The sequence below is a fragment of the Symphalangus syndactylus genome, chromosome 6 (genome assembly GCF_028878055.3).
Source record: "Symphalangus syndactylus isolate Jambi chromosome 6, NHGRI_mSymSyn1-v2.1_pri, whole genome shotgun sequence".
NCBI lineage: Eukaryota > Metazoa > Chordata > Mammalia > Primates > Hylobatidae > Symphalangus > Symphalangus syndactylus.
Window position 1 is genome coordinate 112,486,372 of NC_072428.2, and position 24,759 is coordinate 112,511,130.

The following is a 24,759-nucleotide window of genomic DNA, read 5'->3' on the forward strand; positions in this document are numbered from 1 at the left end:
TATTTTGAAATCCCTTTTGCAGAACATGTTCTCCTGATTCCTATAATCCTGATACTTCCAGTCCTCATGACTTTTAACCTAATCACTTCACACAAGTATTTGGGTTGCCTGGCCTCTGGTGGTACTTGAGTATCGTGAACTGACAGTGATCACTTAAAGAGAAAAGTATTTTGTATTAGTAGGTGGTGTTGCCTAGCAGTTTAGAGAACAAGCTCTGGAATCAGACAAGTGAGTTCAAATCATGGTCACTTATTAGCTATATGACTTTGGGCAAATTTCTTAACCACCTTATGACTCAGTGATCTCGTTTGTAAGTTGGTATCATCATACCTATCACATAGTGTTGTAAGAACTAAATAAGAATATTATTTAATGTGATAGATTCTTCAAATGTATTTAATCTACTAGATTTGGATGTCAGAGACATAAGAAGTCATATGTTTGGATCAGCTTGCTAATTAGAGTAATAGCTGAGTACTCTAAAAAGGTAACAGTATACCAGATAATAAGTATGTTTTATTTTTTAAAAAGTCTGTTAAAGAACCTTTCCAGTATGTTCACAAGACTTTTACAAAACAGGCATAATTACCAGAATTATCCTATTGATATTGACCACACATTCCTGTAAGAACTAGTAGAGAATATTGCTGTATCATTGATGAAAACACATATATATTTGAATTTTTGATAATAACTCATGACAAATCTTGTTTTAAAGCCTAATGGCAAGAGTTGTAGATTGATGGGATGATATACTGAGCCCCACATCAGTGAAAGCGACTTGTGTCTCCTGGGACCCTTTAAAACTTTTACAAAAATTCCACCGCAAGTCTTACTCTCACGTTTTCTAATAATACTTTATCAAGCATTTGATAAAGTGAAGATAAAGAAAGATAACAAGACCTTAGAGGAAACCCTAGACTATTAGTACCAGATCTACCCAACTGAACTAAGTCACTGCTGTGAGGCAGTCCTAAACTATCTCCCTACTGGGAAGAGAGACAGAACCTGTAGCATGACAAGGCATCCTCATAGAAATTGCCTTTTGTAATTGGGTTTCTCCAAACCTAAATTTTATAATGTAAATTTATCCCCACAGAATAAAGCAAAACAAAACAATATTAGACAAATGATATCCTTTTGCTTTTAAGAAAAATGAATAGTTGTAGAATAGTTATAAATTATAGTTACTGAATAATGAACAGACTAGAAAAATAGAGGTATTTAAAATTATTTATTAGGGACCTGTTAATTGCAAAACAATGTGCTAGGAATTAAAATGCGGAATTAAAGATGAAAATGACACAGATCATTGCCACAGGACACTTACGAGTAAGAGAGCTAAGAAAGATACCTTCAGATATAATTAAAAATATATAGTACAAAGTGCTATAGGATTCTGAAGATGAAAATCTGTTTTGTATCAATTAAGCCCATAAAAGATCGAGGTTACTTCCTACTTTGAGTAGAAATCACATCTGTGAGGATCAATAAGATGAAAAAGTACCCAACCCACTGCATTTCTAAACTAGAAGCTTAATGCTTAATGCGTGGAGAAAAAATAAGCGCACAATCCGGTGAGAGACCATTTACTGATGAGGGTCAGTAACTGGAGTCTGAAATTTCTACACAGGTGGGTCTTACGGAAAACAATCTTTTTATATGAATGGGATGTCAGGGGGAAAAGAGGGACCTAGAAGATTCTTTTAGCAGTTGAGTTTGCAGAGCACTTTCAGATTCAGAAAACCTCAACTCTCACATCAGAGTTCTGGAAGGGTGCTAATGAAGATTAAGGGAAAGGGGGCCTAAGCTCTCAAGCTACCTTGGTCAGACTTGGTCACCACTGGTCAAAACAATTCATTGATGATAGTAATGAAATGCCTGTAATCCCAGCACTTTGGGAGGCCGAGGCGGGCGGATCACGAGGTCAGGAGATCGAGACCACAGTGAAACCCTGTCTCTACTAAAAATACAAAAAATTAGCCGGGCGTAGTTGCGGGCTCCTGTAGTCCCAGCTACTCGGAGAGGCTGAGGCAGGAGAATGGCGTGAACCCGGGAGGCGGAGCTTGCAGTGAGCCGAGATTGCGCCACTGCACTCCAGCCTGGGCGACAGAGCGAGACTCCGTCTCAAAAAAAAAAAAAAAAAAAAAGAAATGCCTGATGAATGAGATTAAGGGAAGCTGATATCTGAAAATACCACGTTTTCACTTATAAGCGGGAGACAAATGATGAGAACACGGGGGCACATAGAGGGGAAGACCACATACTGAGGCTTTTCTGAGGGTGGAGGATGGGAGGAGGGAAGATAATCAGGAAAAATAACTAGTTACTAGGCTTAATATCTAGATGATAAAATAATCTGTATAACAAACCTCCATGACAAAAGTTTACCTATGTAACAAACCTACACTTGTACTCCAATCCTAAAAGTGAAAAAAAAAAAAAAAAAAAAGACTTTCAAGAAGCATGTATACAACTATTTATCAAAGAAGTATATCTATAACTATTTGTCCTAGGTTGTTTAGATAAGTATCTATGAATGGTAATACAACCAAAAAAAAAAAACAAAAAACAAACAAAAAACAAAAGATTATGCTCTAGAGAATACAGAAGCACAACATAACAGAGGAAAAATTCTAAAAGAAAATTATAAAGTGTAATGCTATGATGAAGAAGATTCTTATGCTAATAGAGAATGAAATTAAAGATAAAACTAGGTGAAAATTTTACCCAAAAACTCAACATAAGCAGAAAAAAAGCCCTTTTGAGGTGAAACAACTGCAAAAGAATTGGAGAAAAAAACTTTTCCTTGAGTAATAAAATAAAACAAATAAAAACAAAAACAAAAATTTCATATTAAAAACTCAAGGCTATTGGGATATAAGAAATACAGGGAAAAATAAGCTGAATTATTCAACTCAAGGATTTGGAAAAAACACAACCCAACAATCCTAAGGAAATAGAAGAAAGGAAATAATGAAGATTTGGGAGGAAATTAATGGAACTCAGATTTTTTAAGAGAGAGGAAATTAATACAAATGTATTAGTCCTTTGAAAAGATTAGTATTGCAGACAAACTTCTGCAGGAATAATAGAAATTAAACAGAGAATATTTGAAGTGAGAAAAATGAAATAAAAAATAATTTTTAAAAGGATAAAAATGCAAGAGAAGATTTTAAATAATATTAATAGCTAAATCTAATAATAATCTGGAAAAAAAGATACTTTCCAAAGGAAAAACTAATGTAAAATGCAAAAATGTAAACCGATCAAGAATTACTAAAAAACTTGAAATGGCCACCAAAGGTATTCAAAAATACCTCCCCTTACCTCCAACCCAAGTTTCCAATCCAGATATTATTAAAACTACATTTCTAACAAACTCCCAATGACGGAAAAATCCCACTTACATAAAAGTTTCAGTAAAAAAAAAGAGAAACAAAGTGAAAAAGAGAATGCAAAAAAATTACTGTCCAACTGATTTAATGAGGTTAATATACCTTTGATTCCTAGACTGAAAATCACTTCAGAACAGTGAAGAAAAAAAAATTATAGACCAATTTAACTTATAAGCAGAGATGTGAAATTTGGCAGTGGAGGTGAATATAAACACACAAGGAGAAGCTTAGTTTTTAAAAAAAAAAAAAAAAAACACACAAGGAGAAGCTTAGTTTTGTTTTGTTTTGTTTTGCTTTTTAAAAAGAACATTTACCTTAACTCATTAGCAGTCAGATAAATGGAAGGGTATTATTTAAATTTTATTTAATTTTTAAAAATTTTCACAACATTTAAATAAAAAAATTGTTTCCCGTGAATGTAAGGACGGTTTAACATAAAACTCCACCAATATAAATTACTATATTGATAGTTCAAGGAGAAAAATATCATTGCTTCCCCTTATCAGAAAAACAAAATTAGAAAGGTCAGTAAAACCAGTTTTGGGTAAGGAGATAGGAAAGTACACTGTAAGTAGGAACAGAAAATCTGGAAAGCAATCTTGAAATACTTCGTGAAATTAAGTATCTGTATGCCTCATTCCTGATTATACACGGTGGAGAAATTCTTGCACAGGACTGTGAGTGGACATGATCAAGGACAACTACTGGAACACTATAATGATGGGAGTTGGAGACAATTCAGGTGTTTATCATTAGAGGATCAAATAGGTAAAATGTAGTAGACACTGTGGTATGCCAGGTAGTACAAGAAGCAGTGACCTAAAAGAATATATAACAATAAATGTAGGTCTTAAATACTGGATGTTTAATGAAAAAAAATTAAATATCTATAGCACAAAACATCTATATTTAACACACACACACTACACATTTTACAAGGATACACAACATCCATGGCTATATTAACCAATACAGAGTGGATACTGCTATGGTTTGAATGTGTCTCCCAAAGTTCACGTGTCAGACACTTAAAACCTAATGCAAAAGTGTTGAGAAGTGGGACCTTTAAGATCACAAAGGACTCTGCCCTCACAAATGGATTAATGCCATTATTACGGCAGTGAGATCCTGATGAAATGATGAATTCAGCCCCCCTTTCTCTTTGACCCATGTGATGACTTTCACCATATTTTAATACAGTAAAAAGGCCTTCACCAGATGCTGGCCCCTTAATCTTGGACTTTCCAGCTTCTAAAACTGAGCTAAATAAATTTCTGTTCATTATAAACTACCCATTCCGTGGTATTCCACTAGAGCAACACAAAATGGACTAAGACAGATACCTATGTGGGCAGGAGTGAAATAAGAGATGGGATCAGAAATGAAATATTTAAGTAAAACAAAAGATGGGCTGGTGATGGTGAGTCATTAAAAGAGAAATATCCGCCAGGCGCGGTGGCTCACGCCTGTAATCCCAGCACTTTGGGAGGCCGAGGTGGGTGGATCACGAGGTCAGGAGATCGAGACCATCCTGGCTAACACCGTGAAACCCCGTCTCTACTAAAAATACAAAAAATTAGCTGGGCGTGGTGGCGGGCTCCTGTAGTCCCAGCTACTCGGGAGGCTGAGGCATGAGAATGACGTGAACCGGGTAGGTGGAGCGTGCAGTGAGCCAAGATAGCGCCACTGCACTCCAGCCTGCGCGACAGAGTGAGACTCCGCCTCAAAAAAAAAAAAAAAAAAAAAAGAGAAATATCCGTATTCAATGTTCTGTGCTCCAAATCCTAAGGAAAACAAAAAGGCAATCAAGGTAAATCCATCAACAGCCTTTGTAACAAATGTAATTGTGTACCAGTTATAAAGGAAAAAAAATGAGTATTTAGAATGTTGTAAATTTAAATGTAAATCTTATAACTCTGCCTGTCTGTCTGTCCCTCTCTGTTTGTCTCTCTCTCCCTGTCTGTCTGTTTCTCTCTCTGTCTCTCTCTTTCTGTCCATTTCTCTCTGTCTCTCTCTGTCCATCTCTGTCTTTCTCTGTCTGTCTTTCTTTCTCTAGTAAGGCATGACTTTAATTTTATGCAATAACCATATCAAGAAAAACATCTTTTCACCTTTTTTTTCCACTTTCCTAATGTGTCCTTAATCCTCATAAAACTTCAACTGATGATTTTAGGTAACCATATGTTCAAAATGCTTCAAGTCACATTTTATATTTAATTTATTTACTTTTTTGTATTAAGTTTACTGTTTAAGCTCATTTCAAGTACATGTCATTTTCAGTTAATTTATTTTAGCTGAGTATTTGAGATTTAGTCTAGAATTTTAAAAGTCCACTGAATCATGACTACATTACAAGTTTCCATGTGGTATCAACAGAATTTATAATTCATATATGACATTATACTCATGTTGGCATCATTTACAAAAGAAGATTTTCCCCTGAACTATAATAAATGCTAAAACTAAAAAATTTAAAAGAACGATACCCCAGAAATCTGAAAGCAATTTAGGACTTTAACTTAGTATTATAGTAATTTAAAAGGAATACTAAGTTTTAAAACACTGTGAATTCCATTTTTCAAGTTCAATAATCCAATAAAAAATTAAATGGTATCAAATTAAAGAAACATTTAAAGTTTTATGATTGTTAACCTTTCTTAGCCATAGATCATTTTAACAAAGTCTGTTGTGGGTATGCTCCTAAATTTGGAACTAAATTTATATCTCAGCTCTTACAAATATTCAAACTAATTATTTCAGAATAAATGTAGAATGACACTTTAATTAGTAATGTATCTCCCGGTAATTAAAATTCTCTTGCTTCTCTCAGCAATTAAAACAGCAAGGCATATTATTAAGGTCCCACAATTCTTCATACCTCTTCCTGACAATTACCATGGGAAACATTAAAGACAAGATTGTAGTTATAATCCATTCACTGAATATTTGGTAGCAGGATAAACACTTTCTTCTTTCTTCTCCTTGTATAGTAATTTTTCATTTCACTCATAATACCTATCAATCATTAATGCAATTTGTGCTCTGTATCACAAAGTTCCATTTTTCATTTTACATGACTTATAAAAACCAATTGATTTTATAGAAATGTAAGTTATAGCAATGACTTTAATTAAGAAATAATTTTTAACCCATTTATTCATGATATGACTTTTACGGTCTGAACACTATAAATACATAGACAGTACTTAATGCTGGCAGAAAGTGTCAGTGCTGGAAATAGAAAATGTCTAAAATTACTGTAAATTGAGTATGTTAATATAACAAAGATATACACACAGAGAAACAAAAATATGTGCACCAAATAGCTGATACTGTGGTTCAGAATGAAATAGAAAGAGCAGCACTTTTAACTTTCATATATCTAAGAATATTTTTTAAAGTGGTATTATGAGGTGATTTTTTTTTTTTTTTTTGAGATGGAGTCTCACTGTTGCCCAGGTTGGAGTGCAATGGTGTGATCTCGGCTCACTGCAACCTCTACCTCCTGGATTCAAGCAATTTTCCTGCCTCAGCCTCCCGAGTAGCTAAGATTACAGGTACCCACCACCACACCCAGCTAGTTTTTTATGTGTGTTTTTAGCAGAGATGGGGTTTCACCATGTTGGTCAGGCTGGTCTTGAACTCCTGGCTTCAGGTGATCTGCCCGCCTCAGCCTCCCAAAGTGCTGGGATTACAGGCATGTGCCATTGTGCCCAATTTTTGTTTTTTTTTAATGCTTCTCTTATAATTCCATTTTTTTGTAATGAATATATATTCATATATATTCATATATATATTATATATTATATTCATATATATTATATATAGCCATATATATTCATATATATTATATATATTCATATTATATATATTCATATATTATATATATTCATATATATTTATATCCATATATTATATATATACATATTCCATATATTCATATATATTATATATTCATATATACATATATATTATATATAAATATATTCATATATAATATATATTCATATATAATATATTATAATATATATTATATATTATATATTATAATACATATTATATATTCATATATATGAATATATATAATATATATTCATATATTATATATATTCACATATATATTCACATATATATTCACATATATGTGAATATATATTATATATTCATATATATTTGAATATATATTATATATTCATATATATTCACATATATGTGAATATATATTATATATTCATATATATTCACATATATGTGAATATATATTATATATTCATATATATTCATATATATGTGAATATATATGTGAATATATATAATATATGAATATATATGAATATATATTCATATATATTTTTATATTCATATATTTATATATTCATATAAATATATTCATATATATAAAACTATTGCAACAGAAGAATATCTAAAAGTTACATGGAATATATCATACGTGTAATAATATAGTAGCATAAAATCAAATCATCATTTATTTGTAAATCATAAATTATCTATTGTGTAATGATAACAGCTAAAATGGACAGCTAACACTGTGCCAGGCAATGTTTTAGTCACTTTAGTGATATTAGTTCATTTAATCATTACAGCATCATTTTGAAATTGGTGATTGTCATATTCAATTTTACAGAGGAAGAAGGGAGGCACAGGGAGGTTAAGTAACTTGCCTTAAGATCACACAGTGATGAGGCTATAATTGGCATGCTGGCTGCAGACTCTAGGAACTACAATTAAGCTGTCCTACTATGGTATTACAGTATCCTTTAGTAAATTTTAATTATGTATTAACATTTCATTATTCATATATATTACTACAAACACACCTAACACTCTCATTCTCTCAGATATGATAGTAAGTCAAATGGCTAAATCTTTGGGTAAACAACACTGGGTTTTCTATAACTAAGTGCAAGTTTGGGAAGGTATTAGCAGATTCTATTAAATGTTCATAACTTTCATTTTAAGATCAAGGGAAAGGCTAAACAAATGGGAACTTGTCTTTCTATAAATAAAACATGCATATTTGTGTCCAATGGACAAATAGATATTGTGGAGGATAACTTTAAATTCTTTGCAGTATTTTCAACTGTAACATTACTTTCCTGTTTTATTGTAGCTCTCTGACTCATTTTAATGTTTTACACATTACGGGTTCAATCCTCACTCACTTTATTCATTTTTTTTTTCTGCCCTGTTCATCATAGTCTACATCGGTCTAGAATCTCTCTGATCACTCTGGTTTTATCATCTTCCCTTCTACAGTTATTCACATTTTATAAGAGGAGTTAAGCCCTTTCTATTCTTAAATACATTCTATATTTAATAAACATCCATAAACACATACAGTTCTCACAACCACTACCAACAAAGACAGTGTTTTTCAGTTACTGTTCTCAAATAATCATTTTATATTTGTTCTTTCCCTGACTAGGGTGACCAATGAAAATTCCATCCAAGTGACTTGGGGCAACACTATTCATGTATAGGTATATTAACACTCAGGGAAGAATAAAGTAAGTTCTTTTTTTAAATAATCTGTGAATTCTGGTATAAGGATATTTTGGAAACAGCTTCAAGCTACCAGTTAAAATAGATTCTGTGAACCACTTATTTATGGTATCTTTCCAAATGGATGTCAAAGTCATGGAAGAAGCAATTAATATCTAACAGTACACTACACTTTTTACATATGATTATGCTGTGTTTTGCCAGTTTAAACTGTTTTCAATTTTACAGTTTTAAAAATTTTGTAGTCTATGCTATTTGGTTCACAGCTGTTCCATTTCAGTGGGGCAAGTAATTAGCTCTACTGTATCTAATGCATTACTCTTGATTTTTTTTAAGTATTACTATTATTACAGCAAATTTCACTCATTCACTCATTCGAGTCTGACACATAGTCTTAATAAATTTACTCATTTATTGAGTCTGACACATCAATAAACATGTGTTGAATATTTGATGAAACCAAGCGTGCATTCAGTGCTTGGTCAAATAATGGTGAACAATAAGGTCCAGCCCACAAGAAGTTGATCTGAGCAGGCGAGACAAATAGGAGGGTGGATGTTATAATTTTATAGTAGAGAGTATTCAAGGTTATCTGGGAACACAATTTGGCATTCCCAACTCAGTCTGTGATGGAAAAATGAAAAATCCTCAAGGAAATTTTCATATTGTCTCTTTATCTGAAATTCTGAGCAATCAAAAGTATATAAAAATCAACCAATTATCAGACAATAATGTGTATCCACTGTGTTCTGCAGCATGTGGACTAAGTAATGAAATAAGAGTCAGGATCTCTGCCTTCAAGAGACAATAATGTAACTATAGATATAAACACAAACTTGTGAAAAGTATCAAAAGAAGGCAGTGGATGGTAAAAGCCAAAAAAAGAGAAGAACAGAAAGATCTTATATATTGCTGGAAGAAATGTATACTGGTAGAACTATTTAGTAAAACTTGAAAAAGTTTAGTATTATCGTGTAAAGATAAAGATTCACATTCTTACGAGCTCAGCAATTCCACTCCTACGTGTCTACTCAAGAGAAACTATGCATATATATACCAGGAGACATGTACAAGAATGTTCACAGTAGCAATATATATGAAATAGCAAGAATCTTGAATGACCCAAAAGTCCATTTTGATGAAATGGATAAAGTACAGTATGTTTGTAGCAAGCCATATTGTACAGGAAAGATTATATATATGCACAAATAAATGTATAGATCAATGTGACATACATCATGGGCTAAGGATTATGATTAATCCAGCTCCATGCACTTGATGTATAATAGAAAAAATAAATTGAATAGGATTTTGTAAGACAAGAGTGCACGGTATCTAACCTTTGCTGTATAACATACTGCCCTAAAACCTCGTGACTTAAAACAACAACCATTTATTATTTCTTATGAGCCTATAGTTTATTAAGCAGTTCTATTGATCTGAGCTGGGGGGGCCATGACCAACTCATGGGTCTGTGGTCAGTTTCACGTTGGCTAGCTGGCTTTTTTCCTTTCATCTGGACGCATTCATATGCCTGAAACCCAGGTCAGCACAACTAGGCTGATTTAGTTCTGCTTTACCAGTGGGCTAGCCCATGTGTGTCCTCATGGTGAAGGAAGTGAGCGAGAAAGTGAAAATGCACATGTGCTTTTTCAACTATATGCTTATGTCAAATCTGCTTCTGTCCCAGGGGCCAAAGCAAGCCACATGGCCAAACCCAAAGTTGGAGGGGACAAGAAAGATTTAGGGCACAAGGTATGAATTTAGGAAGGCTGTTTATTGGTTCTGTTTACGTGATCAACCTACCACATGTATAAATAACTTTGTAATTCACTTATCTCCCCCTTTAATATAGCAAAGGGCAAGTCTGGCTGACTTAATCAAAGGTTTTACTAAGTAAGGTCCTAGACAGCCAGAAAAAAGGAAGAAAGTCCATTCTTCTGGTGCTTGTAGGCTGTGGCAAAATGTAAAGAGAGGGAATAGGGAACACAGGTGGTTGAGAGTGCCTTGGGTAAAAGGGCTTCTGCCCCACCTTCCATTCCAGATTCTCTTGTACAGTTGTAAGGTAACAAATGTGGAGCAATCTTGATGAAGCAGAGAGAGGGCCAGCATCTCTTTAGATTATCTTGGTATAAAAAAGACTCAATAGTTCTCTCAAAATCAAGGGAGTGGGGACAAGATGGCTTGCAGTCAGTGGAGAGTCTGCTTCTGAGGAAACATTAGTTATACAAAAAATAAACTGCCTCTCTCGGCACATACGTATGAGAAAATGGGTAACCTGGTACCAGAGTGGTAGGATTTGGTAAAAGAGTGAAAGAAATAGATTTGAGCAAATAAAAGCATGTTCAGGGTACATGAACTGATCCACTTGGCAAAGTTGGGAGTTTGTGTTGGGTATAAAATCTAGATGAACCAGATTTTTGAAGAATCTGAATGCTAGCTTAAAGGATTTGCATCTAATCCCACAGGCACTTCGGAAACAATTGAATACTTTTTTTTTAGTAGAGATATAATTATATTCCTAAATTCCTAAATGGTTTGGAAAATGGGAACATCAGTAGAAAAGTCCTTGAACAGGTGTTGTTTGTTAGGATGGAGACTGAATTAGGGTTGGCAGAAGGAATAAAAAGGGATTGAGTTGTGGGAAATACTACAGAGAGATAGAGATTAACTAATGTCAGCGAAGAGGAAGTCATAAATTGAAGATAAACCTAAAGATCAGTCGAACTGGCAGAAAAGATGAGGCTGCCAGTTTCATAAAGGTGGAAATAGGTGGTATTCAACTTTTCTTTGATTGACCTGTGGACTACTGTTATACCCTTCTAATCCACTGTCAAAAACATGTTTTAAAATATATTTTAGAAGTATTAATATTGATATGTAAAATAACCACAGGCATTAAAAATACATTTGTATTTTTTTAAGTAACAAGCCGATTTTTTTTTAATCATGAGAATAAGACGTGCTTTTCTCTTCTGATTTAATTACTAATGTACTAACCTTAAGGATATAAATGAATGCAGGATGAATAATTAGAAATGCAATGCTTGTAAATCCTTTCCTCTGTTCATGTCATCGACACTGGTATTAATGTTAAAATTGTGGTGATGTCTCTTTTTATAATGTGAACACACATCTATTACGCTAAAGCAAGTTCATTGTATAATCTTCCCCAGTATTGTTTACTTATGATTTTCAAGTGCTTCATATACAGTCTACATAGGGGGCTGTGGCTGTGATATTATACCCTATTAACAATGCCCCATTCAAGTAAGTTCTAGTTATGATTATATAGAGAGGAGTAGGAATACTCTTTAGGACCCTTATAACCGTATGTTAACATCTATGGAAAGAATGCCAAAATTAAATACACTAATAGAAAAGCTTGGATTACTTTTGAAGAGATTCCTTCTCATCATTCCTGTATTTTTAGGCCCTGTCCTATCCTTTACTATGTTCCATAAACACTCATTTTTCTCCTCTTTAGACCTCTGCTGATCTTCCTTAAGCTTTTTCCTTCCCTTTTTCAGGGACTTTCAAGTAAGGCCAGCTTTGCTGCCATATGCTGTACTTTTGCTGCTATTGCCCTTCACTATTGCCACGTATGATGCTTTCTAGTTTATGTAACCTTCTGCTCCTAAGTTCATCCTGACTTTGGCCCACTGCCATGCTCTGACTCTGAAATCTTTGCAAGTCTTGGTACTGTCAGCCCATGCTTTTGCTTGCTTAGTCCATTCCTCTCCATATACAGTCTAGGACTCCTCCTGCCTGTCTAATCATTAAAACACTGGTTCCTTGTATATTTCTCCTCATTCCTCTTTGTCAGCTGTTGGGGAAAATATTTTCATGAATTATTTTTGAGCCTATCTAAATGTGAAAAAAAAAGTGTGTACCAAATAGAATTGACAGAATAAATACTGAAGTAAATATAGCATGACTATTCAAATTCAGGGGTCACTGCAGCAGAAAGAAAGCAAATGACTTTTATTGAGTCCATAAAGATAGTATGAACAAAGCTCAAATCTAGGGTGTTGTGTTTTTTTGCCTTTAATTTTTATAAGTATTGGTTACATAATACATCATTCTTACAAATTAAAAGATATTAACCCTGGGGTATACTCCACCCACAAGAAATGTTGCTAAAACTTCCTCCTACAGTTCAACCACAGGGATGGTCTAAGAATAAATGTTGACAGGCAACAAGCCTCCCTGCAGAGAGTAATTAATTTCAGTTTAAAGTTTTGGGGAAATAATATATTTCTTTTTAATACAGTCTTTAGATTTATAATCAAATTTAAATTTGTGAAAAAAGGAGACTTCCTGTAATTCTTCTGGGGCAATAATGTTTTGAAACACACTCCAACGAATCCACCTTACAGTGGTACCAATTAGATAATTTGAAGTTAATATCCAAACAATCAGTCCAACACTTACAACTGTGAGCATAATTTCTGCCTTCTATTCTTTTCTAAAAAAAATTCATCAATTCAACAAATATTTGTTTAGCTTCTACTAAATACTAGGCAATGTTCTAAAAATTGGGCTTAAAAATAGGAAGTGAGACAAGGTTCCTATTCTATGGCAATCCAATTTAGTTGGGAAGCTAATCAATAGCAAATTACACCATGGCAATAGCATTCTAGTTGAGGATACAGTTAATAAACAATAAATATCACACAGATAATGATAAGAGCTTAAAAAAAAGAATGAAGCCAGTTAAAAGTAGAATTGGAAGCAGAGAGAGAAGGGTTCTTTGTAGGGTGAACAGGATGGGCTGCTGTAGAGACAGCATCTGATAAGAGAAGAAACAGAGGAGGTGAATACTATGAGCATTCTAGAGTAGAGCTGGCAACGGCAAAGGTCTTCAGAATGCTAACCTCAATGACACTAGTCTCGCTCACTGATTCTTTTCACAAAACATTTCATTAGGCTAATTATACAATCACATGAATGTCTTGAGTGCGATGGTAACTACAAAATAAAAGTCATGTAGACAGTAAGTATTGAGTCAGCTGTTTAGGTTTATCAATCCCTCTTCAAATAAAGCAATTTAGCTGGGTGTAGTGGCTCACACTTGTGATCTCAGCACTTTGGGAGGCTGAGGAAGGAGGATCACCTGAGTCCAGGAGTTCAAGAACAGCCTGGGCAATATAGGGAGACCCCATCTCTACAAAAACTTTTTTAAAAAAACTAGTCAGGTATGGTGGCACATACCTGTGGTCCCAGCTACTCAGGAGGCTGAGGTGGGAGGGTCACTTGAGCCCAGGAGGTGGAGGCTGCAGTGAGCTCTGTTCACGCCACTGCACCACAGCCTGGGAGACAGAATAAGACCCTGTCTAAAAATTTTTTTTAAATTAAAATAAAAATGAATCACACATAAAACTATAATTAAAAATAAACAAAAACAACCTGAGATGAAATTAAAACTAACTCACCTGGTATGTAAATCTAATGAGATCAACAATGTATCATAAAACTTGACAAGTTTTAATACCACAACTAGCAAGATTTGATAGACTGGTAGAGCTATACGGATCAAATCATACTTGTTTAATGATTTAAGCATGAAAATTACAAGTTAAACTAGCAAATTGTAGTAAAACATACAGTGAGCACCACCAGTTATTTAAAAAGTGTTAGCATTAGACTGAAGTAAAGGGAAAGTGCTTTCTTTTTCCTCTCACTTGCCATGAAATAATCTCCAGGTGCTCTTTATTTTTAGAACCTGAGCTTATATCTTCTTAAAGATAAATCATTCAATTCAGTTGCTCAGACATGGTTCAAAGCCCTTATGTAATATTTTCATTTTTCTCCCTTGGACATAGAGAGAAGACAAAATAAAGTTAGCAGAAAAATAAACACACAAAGAGCAACGAACTACCTTATCTACATCCATAATAGCTGTCAAATAAAAATGTAAATTAAAGTCTAACAATTAAGCAAAGGACCTGATAGAGATATAACTTTTACACTCTCAATGAATTAATGATGATTTGTACATTTCTATTTTTCTCATTTGTCTTTAAGCATTTTCTTTTGAATAAAGTCAAATGATGTGGTTAAAACTTGAAGAATATCATAAGGCCGAACACAGTGGCTCACATCTGTATTTCCAGCACTGTGGGAGGCCGAGGCAGGAGGATCACTTGAGTGCAGTAGTTTGAGTCCAGCCTGGGCAACATAGTGAAACCCTGTCTCTAATACAAAAAAATTGGGGATTGATAAACCTAAACAGCTGACTCAGTACCTACTGTCTACATGACTTTTATTTTGTAGTTACCATCGCACTAATTAATACAAAAAAATCAGGGATTGATAAACCTAAACAGCTGACTCAATACTTACTGTGTGCATGACTTTTATTTTGTAGTTACCATCACACTCAAGACATTCATGTGATTGTATAATTAGCCTAATTAATACAAAAAAATTAGCCAAGTGTGGTGGTACATGCCTGTAGTCTCAGCTACTTGGGAGACTGAAGTGGGAGGACTGCTTAAGCCTAGGAGGTGAAGGTTGCAGTGAACCAAGATGGTGCCACTGCACTCCAGCCTGGGCAACAGAGACCCTGTCTTAAAAAAAAATTATTATTAATTAATATTATTATTATTATTCTAGTTCAAGGGACTCAAGTAGGATTTCGGTGAAATCAGGATAAGCCAGGCTGGGCCAAGTTCAACCTGGGAATGCAAGTAGACCTACACATACATACATACATAGGTTCAAGTCAAGGTCAGATGTCAAAACATAGTTATTTTAGACAAGGACACAGGGGAAAGTCATTTTAAAAGGTACATTTAAAAATGAAATATCAATTTTCTTTATGAAAGAACAGACTTGGCTTTGTTTAAAGCCTGGACCCTCTGAGCAAATACTACCTCGATGCAGCTAAGATTTTCCTCCCCTAAATTAGTTGGAGATCATAAACCCTGAATAATAATCTAAATAATGAAACTTTACTAGAGTGCAGTCATTTCACTTTATGAGGAAATACAATGTATGAATATTTAGTGTGTGAATGCAGTTTATGTAGGCATGCTGCCCCAACCTCTGGATGCTCAGCTGGCCCTCTCTCTGGGAAATGGTGGGGCCACAATGCAGCCGGTGTGGGGCTTGTCTCGTTTTTCTGCTGGAAGTTTAACTATTGTCTCTCCTTGCAGCAAGAGATGAGCCCAATGCCTTTTCTATCTTTATGATGGAAATTAAACTACAGAGTTTTATTTGTGACCATATCAAAATATTTTAATCCATTCGTTCATTCAACAAATGTGTAAATAGCCAAGCATGACTCTACACAAAGAGAAATATGAGATTCATCTGAGAGTAGTTTTGCTAAAATTTTATCTGACCAATTAGAAACTATGATAAAAGTCTTCTATAGTTATGAAACTCTATTTTTACTATAAAAGTAATCAGTTGCATGCAGACTTCTCATAGATCATGGTCATAATGCTTCCACATATTTGTGACAGCCAATTTTCTCTTTTTCAGTTATAGATTTAATTGTCATAATTGTCATAACAGCCATTTATTAGTTCCATTTTATTTTACCTTTTTTGGTTAAGAAAATAACCTTTGAATTAGGAAAATAATTTTATTTAATAAAAACAGGAATAGTTATTTGAGTTTTAAGTTAATACTGTTACTTAGCCACTAGGCTATGCTAAAGTATAGCCCATTTGTTCAAGAACATTTCTATCTTCATGCTACACACAAACCAGGAAAATAAATTCAAAAACTGGATGTGAATCATTTAACCATTCAAAACGTAGCTGGTAATTTGTTCAATAGATTTATCTAAGGGTTAGTTTCTATAATTAGTTTAGATGACATATTCCAAAAGAATAAATAAACTCAAGTTTTTGCTAAATATACGTCTTGTGGTAATGCTGAGTTTGGTTTTAAAAGGATGGAATCATAGTTATGCTTATTTGATCCAAATTAAATATCTACTTTCATTTACATGTAGTTAGTCCTACTTAAATAAACTATAATATATAGTCATGGACTGATTAGTTATCAGAAACATGAGCTTTAGATTGGATGCATTTTACCTTCTGGTTTAAAAAAATAGTCATTTTAAAATGCAACATTGAGAACTAAACACCATTTATTTCATTTATTTTAGGCATTTTTTACATTAAAATTATGTTCTATTCTCAATAAACTGTGTTTAGAATCTTTTAAGGTTCAATTTGTGAATAAGGCTTACTCTCATTTGTATTACTTTTCCCTTAATACTCTAGGGAGCACAATATTACATTTTCACCATCATTATTCACATTAATATCTATCTCTGATTATACACTGTGGGAAGCATTGAAAATTCAAATAGGTCTAAGAAACTTAGATTACAGTTGAGAGCACACACAAAAATATAAATAACATTGATAAAAATATTTTTTAGGGGCCACAGATAAGTGATAAATGAATAAAACAGAAAATACATGTTACAATAGTTCACGCAAGAAAGATCTATTTGATGTCCACATTATTAAAACAGAGAATAGGTTTTTACTACTGAAGTCCCAAAGATTTCAAAGTCTAAAGTGCTCTGAAGATAAAAATCCATTAACCTCCAATTTATTTTTTAATCCACCTAACAACTCTATCTGTAACAGGAGTTTGCTTTATTTTAAAGATAAATTAATATTTTTAAAACTTGACTCGTCTCTCTTAAAATTATTATCCATCTGTTAATTATTGATTACAGGAGAAATGATTGACAAAACACGATCCAGGCCCAAAGCAAAATGCTATTAATCTACTATTCCTGTTATATTATTGCTTTGGTGTATGATGGAATACTTGGAAGAAAAAGATTAACTTTCTCTTCTTAAATGTAATTAAGTGCAGTAAAATCCAATTATGAAGTACCTCAGAAAAAGACGAATATAGCTATGCTGTAGGTGAAATGTTCTCCAATACATGTTTACACATAGCTGTATTATTCAAAATGTTTAAAACTGTTACCACATGGGTACTGAGAAAACAGAACAGATGCTTAGGTCAAAGCACCTGTAATTGTCCCTGTCCATAGGGAGCAATTACTATTATAGCAATGTTGAAAATGTTTAATTCTTCTAATATTAGTATTAAAATATTTTAATTGAACCACTATTTTGGAATATGATATTCTTAATTCTGCTACATAACACACTATCTTAGCATAACATCATCACAGATAATTTTCAGTCCTAACATTGCTTCAATGTGTACATCAGAAACTGAATAGATATTTAAATATCTGGAAATGCCTGTATCTCTTAGCAATGTTAGATAATAATTGATATGGTTGGGCTATGAGACATTTCTGGTCCGTGTCCTTCAGTGAGTTCCTGAGCTTTATGGATTAAATTAAGAGACTACGATATATCCTCTTTAGTCTTTTCCTTTACCTTTAGTCTTGGGCAGAAGGCAATTGCAGGCCTTTCTAGGGGTACTGATTTAGTCAAAGAGATGTGATAAAAACATACCCTACCCCCAAATCAAGCCTCGTAAGGGGTCTGGATTGTCTCACCTATCATGGAGTATGCTAACTCAAGGAACTGCCAGGTTAGAGCAAGGGTTTCTTCCCATTGGAGCTAGAGGTTACAGGACCTGCCCTATGCATGTTTAGTCTTTGCTCTTGAGACAAGCTGAAGATCCAGGGGTATTCACCATGGCATAGTACTGGCCATGGGTAAATTAGGGCCATCTTGGCATTATGAGAGGTTCCTATTTTTTTTTTTTTCAATTGTGCCATTCATCAAAAGAAAAAGGGACTGAGTGAAAAAGGGTAGAGAAACAACTGCAGTTCCTGGAACATACTGTGTTCTTTTATGTGTAACTCTACTAGTCTCTAAGCACTTTAGAGCACTAGCACTCTCTCTAGTCTCAAAGCACTCTATGGAAGTTTCACTGAACATATCACCAGCTAAAAGTCCTTCCAGGACTCCCTGCCTTTGTACATGCTGTCATGTAGCTGGAATGCCATTTCTCCCACTGTCTAACTGATAAATTTATCCTTCAAGTTTTATCTCAAACGTCAGGTGTCCTGTGAGACTTTCATTCACTATACCTGGCAAAAATCAGGTATTATTTCTCCCAGGTTCCCATTTCTGTCTTACAGCACTTATCACTATCATAATTATTTGCATACAAGTCTGAATTCCTAACTAGCCAGTTCCTATAGGCCTGCAATAATACCACATTAAAGTCTGTCCAAGTTGGAAGACAGAGTGCTCAACACATGCCTGCTGCATAAACTACTGGTGAGCAGGTAGATGGATGCATGAATTAAATATTAAATGCCAGATACTCCATGTGCATTATAATCTGAGTCACAGTTAGACTTGACTTTACATTACTACATTAAAGATGCATAATGTTGGTTATCCAAATCATGGTTCCGTTTCTAAGAGCACACCCTCTCATGTACTTTTTCCCTTTGGTGAGGTCTGTTCTGACACTGCACATGCTGCCTGCTAAACCAGAAAGCAATACAGTCCTTAGCTCCATCCCAACTGTAATGTATACCTTGGGTTTCCCCCTGCCCACAGCCTAACTTTGTTTCCCCTAATGGTCATCTAAAGAATCCTCCTCATTTTTTGAATCATCAGAATCCTCCTCATTTTTTGAATCATCAGTTCACTCCACCCTGATGTTAGTGATTGGGCCCCAATGCCAGCAGACTCTGCTTGTTACAAGGATGCACTTTCTTAGATCTCTATGTCTGTTGCTAAACTCAGGATAAGCCACTTCAACAACTGCTTTTCTCCATAATAAGAAAAATGGCCCCTTTTCTTTCCTAATGGCTAATACCCCTATGCTGGGCTTTGGCCATAGTAAGTCCAAAGTGTTATTCTGAGGAAGTCCTGGATTTTTGGCAATTCATTTTATTCAAGAGTTCAGACCTGTTTCAGCACCAGCTGCAACAGACAAAGAACCCTGGCAGAGATGAAGGCTGACTCTGACCCCTGGTGATCCCCAGGAGACAGTCCCTGCATTTCTTCCCCAGGCAACAGTAGCAGTTTTCTCCAATATTGATTCAATTCTCACTCACATGTTTGGATGAACGCTCATATCCCTGTTGTCAAAATGTATACAGCCTCATTGGGTTACATCTACACTATGTTTTAGTTTTTATACAGTCTATGGAAGTTTAACTATTTCTAGGGACCTCAATGCTAAGCTTGTTTCAACTATTATTGCAATTTGAAGAATGTTTCTTAGAAGGTATCAGTGCCCTGGTGCCCTGTATCAATATGACTGATGAGTAATACTAACACAATCAAGTTCCAATATTGTGGTAGCTCACATACAGTTATCTTAACTAAGGACTCATGTATTGAGCTATAAAGCCGTCTATGGGTCTAAAAACATTGAGTAAGATAACTTATGTATGTCACTTTTTGAGAAAACTCCATGTGAAAGCCTGCTATATTGGTTCTCTCACTAAACTGACAAAAATAATACATTGAAATGAAATTCAACAATTCAGGAAAAAAATCCTTAAATTTATACTCACCCACTATGCTTCATATGTGCTGGTTTATCCATTCGCACTGCCAGTTTGATTTTTAAGTCAGAATCCTGGCTATTTTTTGGAACTACCATTTGGTGTAATTCAGCTGATTTGGAGCTATTAGAAGTTGGGTATAATATCACCTGTATGGAAAAAAAACCCACATTTAAATGCATGATATGGAGTGTCTATGGGTTGGAACTAAAATATTTTCTGTTTTCCTGTTTAAAAAAATGATGTCAACACCCAAATGTATCCAATAAACCATTTGACTCCCTACTACAATAGCTGATGGATTTTCAGTACAGACTCAATTTATTTTTTTTTGACAAATATGTGTTTTCACATTATCACATAATGAGTTTTCTTCCTGTGTCACTTCATAACGAATTAATAGCACAACAAGCTACAGTTGAATTGATGTTGAAAAATACTCAAGAGACACCCATAATTTCAAGAAAATTCTAAACTCCTCAGGGCAAAGCAGTTCAGAAAGATATTCTTTGAAATTATGGATAACATGCTTAAAAACCAAAGCCAATTATTTGAAACGGCACAAATATGCTTCATGTTTTAATATTATCATTGTAAAATAGTATTAAAGGAAATCAACTCAATTAGAGATGGAAAACAGCATATTTTCTGCTGTAGATCAATACCAAAGAAGGACTTTTTCCTGACATGTTTTCAAAACTATAGATATTATAATTACTGAAACAAAGTATTTTTAACAAAACTGCCAAATTGACAAGTGATTATTTCACAACCCTCACTTCACAGAGTCAACCCAGGAAAGAGAAGCCTACTCTTCAGATGTTAGGTGCCATGCAGATAACACAAGGTATTTTCCCCCTTTTAAAATCAGTTATGACATATTTAGGCACAGTTTACATCTAAGCCTTAATATTTTTAAATGAGAGCATTATAGGCTAAAATACAAAATATGTGAAGTGCACTGCATTATATTTTAAGCCATAAACCTGAAGTTTAGATATGAATGGAAGAATTATAAACATTCTCAGGTATGCTAATTTTTTTCACAAACAAAATAAATATGTTCATTAAAATTATATTGAAACATATCTTCTTGTGCATAAATCTTGAGGCAACACAAACTGATTGTGAATCTGAAATTTCTTTGTAATATTGTTATAATTTTACTTTAATATAACAAAACTAAGTCCAGTCTCAAGTTGTTACAGATAGTCTTTACCAATTTAATAAGGCTGCCTTCTATTCTTAGATTCTAACAGTAAAATGTTTTGAAAGCATTCATGGCAATTGACTTTGTTATGCCCTTCCCCTACCCTCAAATCCTCATTTTCAGTATAAGTAGAAACCTTCACCGAGAAATCTTTAAGCAAGACTGTCCTCTCTAGGAAAGACAACACAGTCAATAAAAGCTTCTCAAACTATTCTCAACTTGCAAGTTGTTAAATGTATCTACTATTTTGAGACTTTTCTCAAGCCTTTCCTAAAAGCCATAGCTGTGTTGAATCCAGCATATCTATATACTCAAGTATATAAAGGACATCTAAGAACAAACTAAATGACATTTGCAATGTTTTCACAATTATGATCATACTCTAGAATTCATTTTGACTGCTAAAATATCCAATGTAATATTTTACAGATTCTTTCTTAAGTGACAGTAAAGAAAAATAAGCTGATAGCTTTTGGCTCAAACCAGTAGACAAAGGAATATCATTATCAACTTAGAAGGTTATTCCAAAAAAGAATAAAAGACTAAGATAGATCTCTATATCCTCTGTAGCTATAGCTGCTATTTTCCTAACAAGTCTGGAAAGCTTTTTCTCTTTCTCCACTCCACATCCACCCCCCACACCAACTTTAAAAAAATTATTTGGCATGAGCCACTTACAGACTTTATTGCTTTTTAATTCTTCCTTCTATGTTTATATAAAAATTGGTATTGTACCAAACTCTAAACTCTTATACAGGAAGGGAATATTTAAATTAAAACTTTTGACAATTTCTCATTCTGTAAATGCCGATGATGGCTTGCTAAATTAGGTCCCAAGGTAACTGATTTTGGCTGATCCACAGATTAAAGACTATCCCAATATCGAATACCATTCTTTCTGCCACATTTTATTTTTTGATGGGTATTTCTAACTGAAGTCAGTGGCAGGATTTATTGCTCAGCTCTGTTCAATTAAATAAACACTGAGTTCTTACTATGTGAGGATACACAAAGATTAAAGAATATGAATGGCTCACATCTCTCAAGAGCTCAGTTCCTCTTCAATAGGGCTTAGTTTATGTCTTTTATTAACAGCACTCTTAGCTCTGACAATATCACTTCTTCCTATTGCTCTTCTTTCCCTAGAGTATGCAATGGTTTCCTGATTTAGTTAATTTCTGGGTATATTCACAATCATCTGCTTGGCTTCTCCCTATCATATGTATATCTAATTCCCTATTTTATGTTCCCTCCATTGGAAAGACCTAGGAATGTTTGTTTTTCTGGACAGACTGACTAACTGATAAAGGTGTGAACATTGGCACGTGTAACAAAGGGAGGTCCACAGATATGAAATCTTCTCCTTCTAAGAGAAGTGCATTGGTAAATAAATGCTGAACTTAAACTTCAAAATGGTCTGTAAAGTAGTTTTCAGGCTCCCAAATTGCACAAGCAAAAAAATAGTCATACTCCTTTATCCAATTTCGCCATGAATAAATAGATAAGGAAGCAGCTCCCAAGGTGCAGAGCCCAGAGGGCCATGGAGAATAAAGGACAAGGGAGTTCTTCTCAGAATACACAATACAGCTCTAATCAAGAGATCTGGAACACTTCCTTGGCAGGGTGTCTTCACAGTGCCTGCCAGATAGGATTTCATTATTGTAATTGGACAATTACTGCTGTGCGTTTCCCACTTTTCCTTTTTCCACGTGGCAAACTTACCCATAGCTCTCCTGTCCCTGTTCCGTTACTGTATATTGAATTTATGCTGAGGCAGAATGGGGAGGGAAGATATCGTAGGCAGTTACCATGAACTTTAGTTCACAGGTTTCCAGCCTGCAAAGAGCCACAGCTAACTGTGACGCAGATATTGGACTGGATATAAAAATGAAATAGGACTTTGGGCTGTTTCTCTTGAGTTGAGGTGAATGTGTTCTAGGTTTAGGAAGAAGGGCAACAAAACAACTTGGTGGCCACAAGGGTGAACTATGGCACACCGGCTGGCTATCTGCCACGATTCATGCTTTCACCCGTATAGAACTGTTGCTAGTAAACAGCTAATTAGTTAAGAACCAGGTTTTCTAGTTCCTCCTTCTTCTAAGTAGGGACATATGAAAGTTCTTGTTAAAGGGGTGAGAAGTGACATGTGTCACCTTGGGAAAAGGTGATCAAGATACAGGCTTGATGTCTTTACCCCACTTTATTCCACTGCCAGCCAAGTTCAGAGAACACCAATACCCTAGGAAATGAAAGAAATCAGAGCCCTAAATCACCATGTGGAAGAAAGTCATACTTCTGTCAAGAATACCCATGGTAAACTCTTACAAACCTGATATTATTTTGAATTATTGAAATGTAACAACTTTCTTGTTACAGCATTTAGCAGTATCCTAATACATCAACAAGGTGTTTTGTTTCAAAATCTTTCAAAAGCAAATAAGAGAATAAAGAATTTTTTTTTATTAGAAGCAGTTCCACTTCAATAGGACTCAGTTCATGTTTAGAGATTGTGTCTGCTGTTGACAGTCATAATAACCAAAATATTTAACAGATACAGAAGCTTACTAAGGATCCTTCTGTATCCTAAACTCACATTTAAATTAAATTATAGCTCTGTACAAATAACTTTTAATATCATTTAGCAAACTATTTTGTTCTTTACCATTCATTTCTCTTAACCTTCCCGTATGCATTTCTGCTTCTTCTCATTTATTTTTGTCACCAACACTTTAAATGTCTTGTCTGCATGGCACAAAAATGATTTCTTATCTTAAACATAAAGCTAATGTATCTTCTTCATAATAAAATGTCAGCGTTACTTGTCATCTTTGCTAAGGTGTAATGGAAACCACAAAATGTTTTTTTAGAATTTGTTTAAAATTCCATCATATTTAATATACAGGAAGAAAAACTAAGACTTAAAAAAATGAAATATACACATTTACACAAAGAAATCTTTAGAGTGATGTGGGGTTCAGAAGTGGCTTTCTCTTAAAATATATAAGCTGTCATTTCTACATTGTTTCTTTTCTACTGAGATACCTGATTGAGGCCAAACTACATACATTTGTGTGTAGACTCTGTGATGTGTGAAATCAAGACTATTTAAATTGCTAAACTCTATTTCA

At 34.2% G+C, this 24,759-nt stretch overlaps 1 protein-coding gene across 20 annotated transcripts in view; it reads right to left on the reverse strand.

Moving 5' to 3' along the window:
• The window catches only part of CADPS2 (calcium dependent secretion activator 2), a 565,017-nt gene that overhangs the window by 224,173 nt on the left and 316,085 nt on the right, over positions 1 to 24,759 (reverse strand). For all 20 annotated transcript variants that reach the window (XM_055283833.2, XM_055283832.2, XM_055283827.2 and 17 more), the window contains exon 8: positions 20,431 to 20,570. In XM_055283833.2, the coding sequence (XP_055139808.1) occupies positions 20,431 to 20,570 (140 nt within the window). The remainder of the gene's footprint in view (positions 1 to 20,430; positions 20,571 to 24,759) is intronic.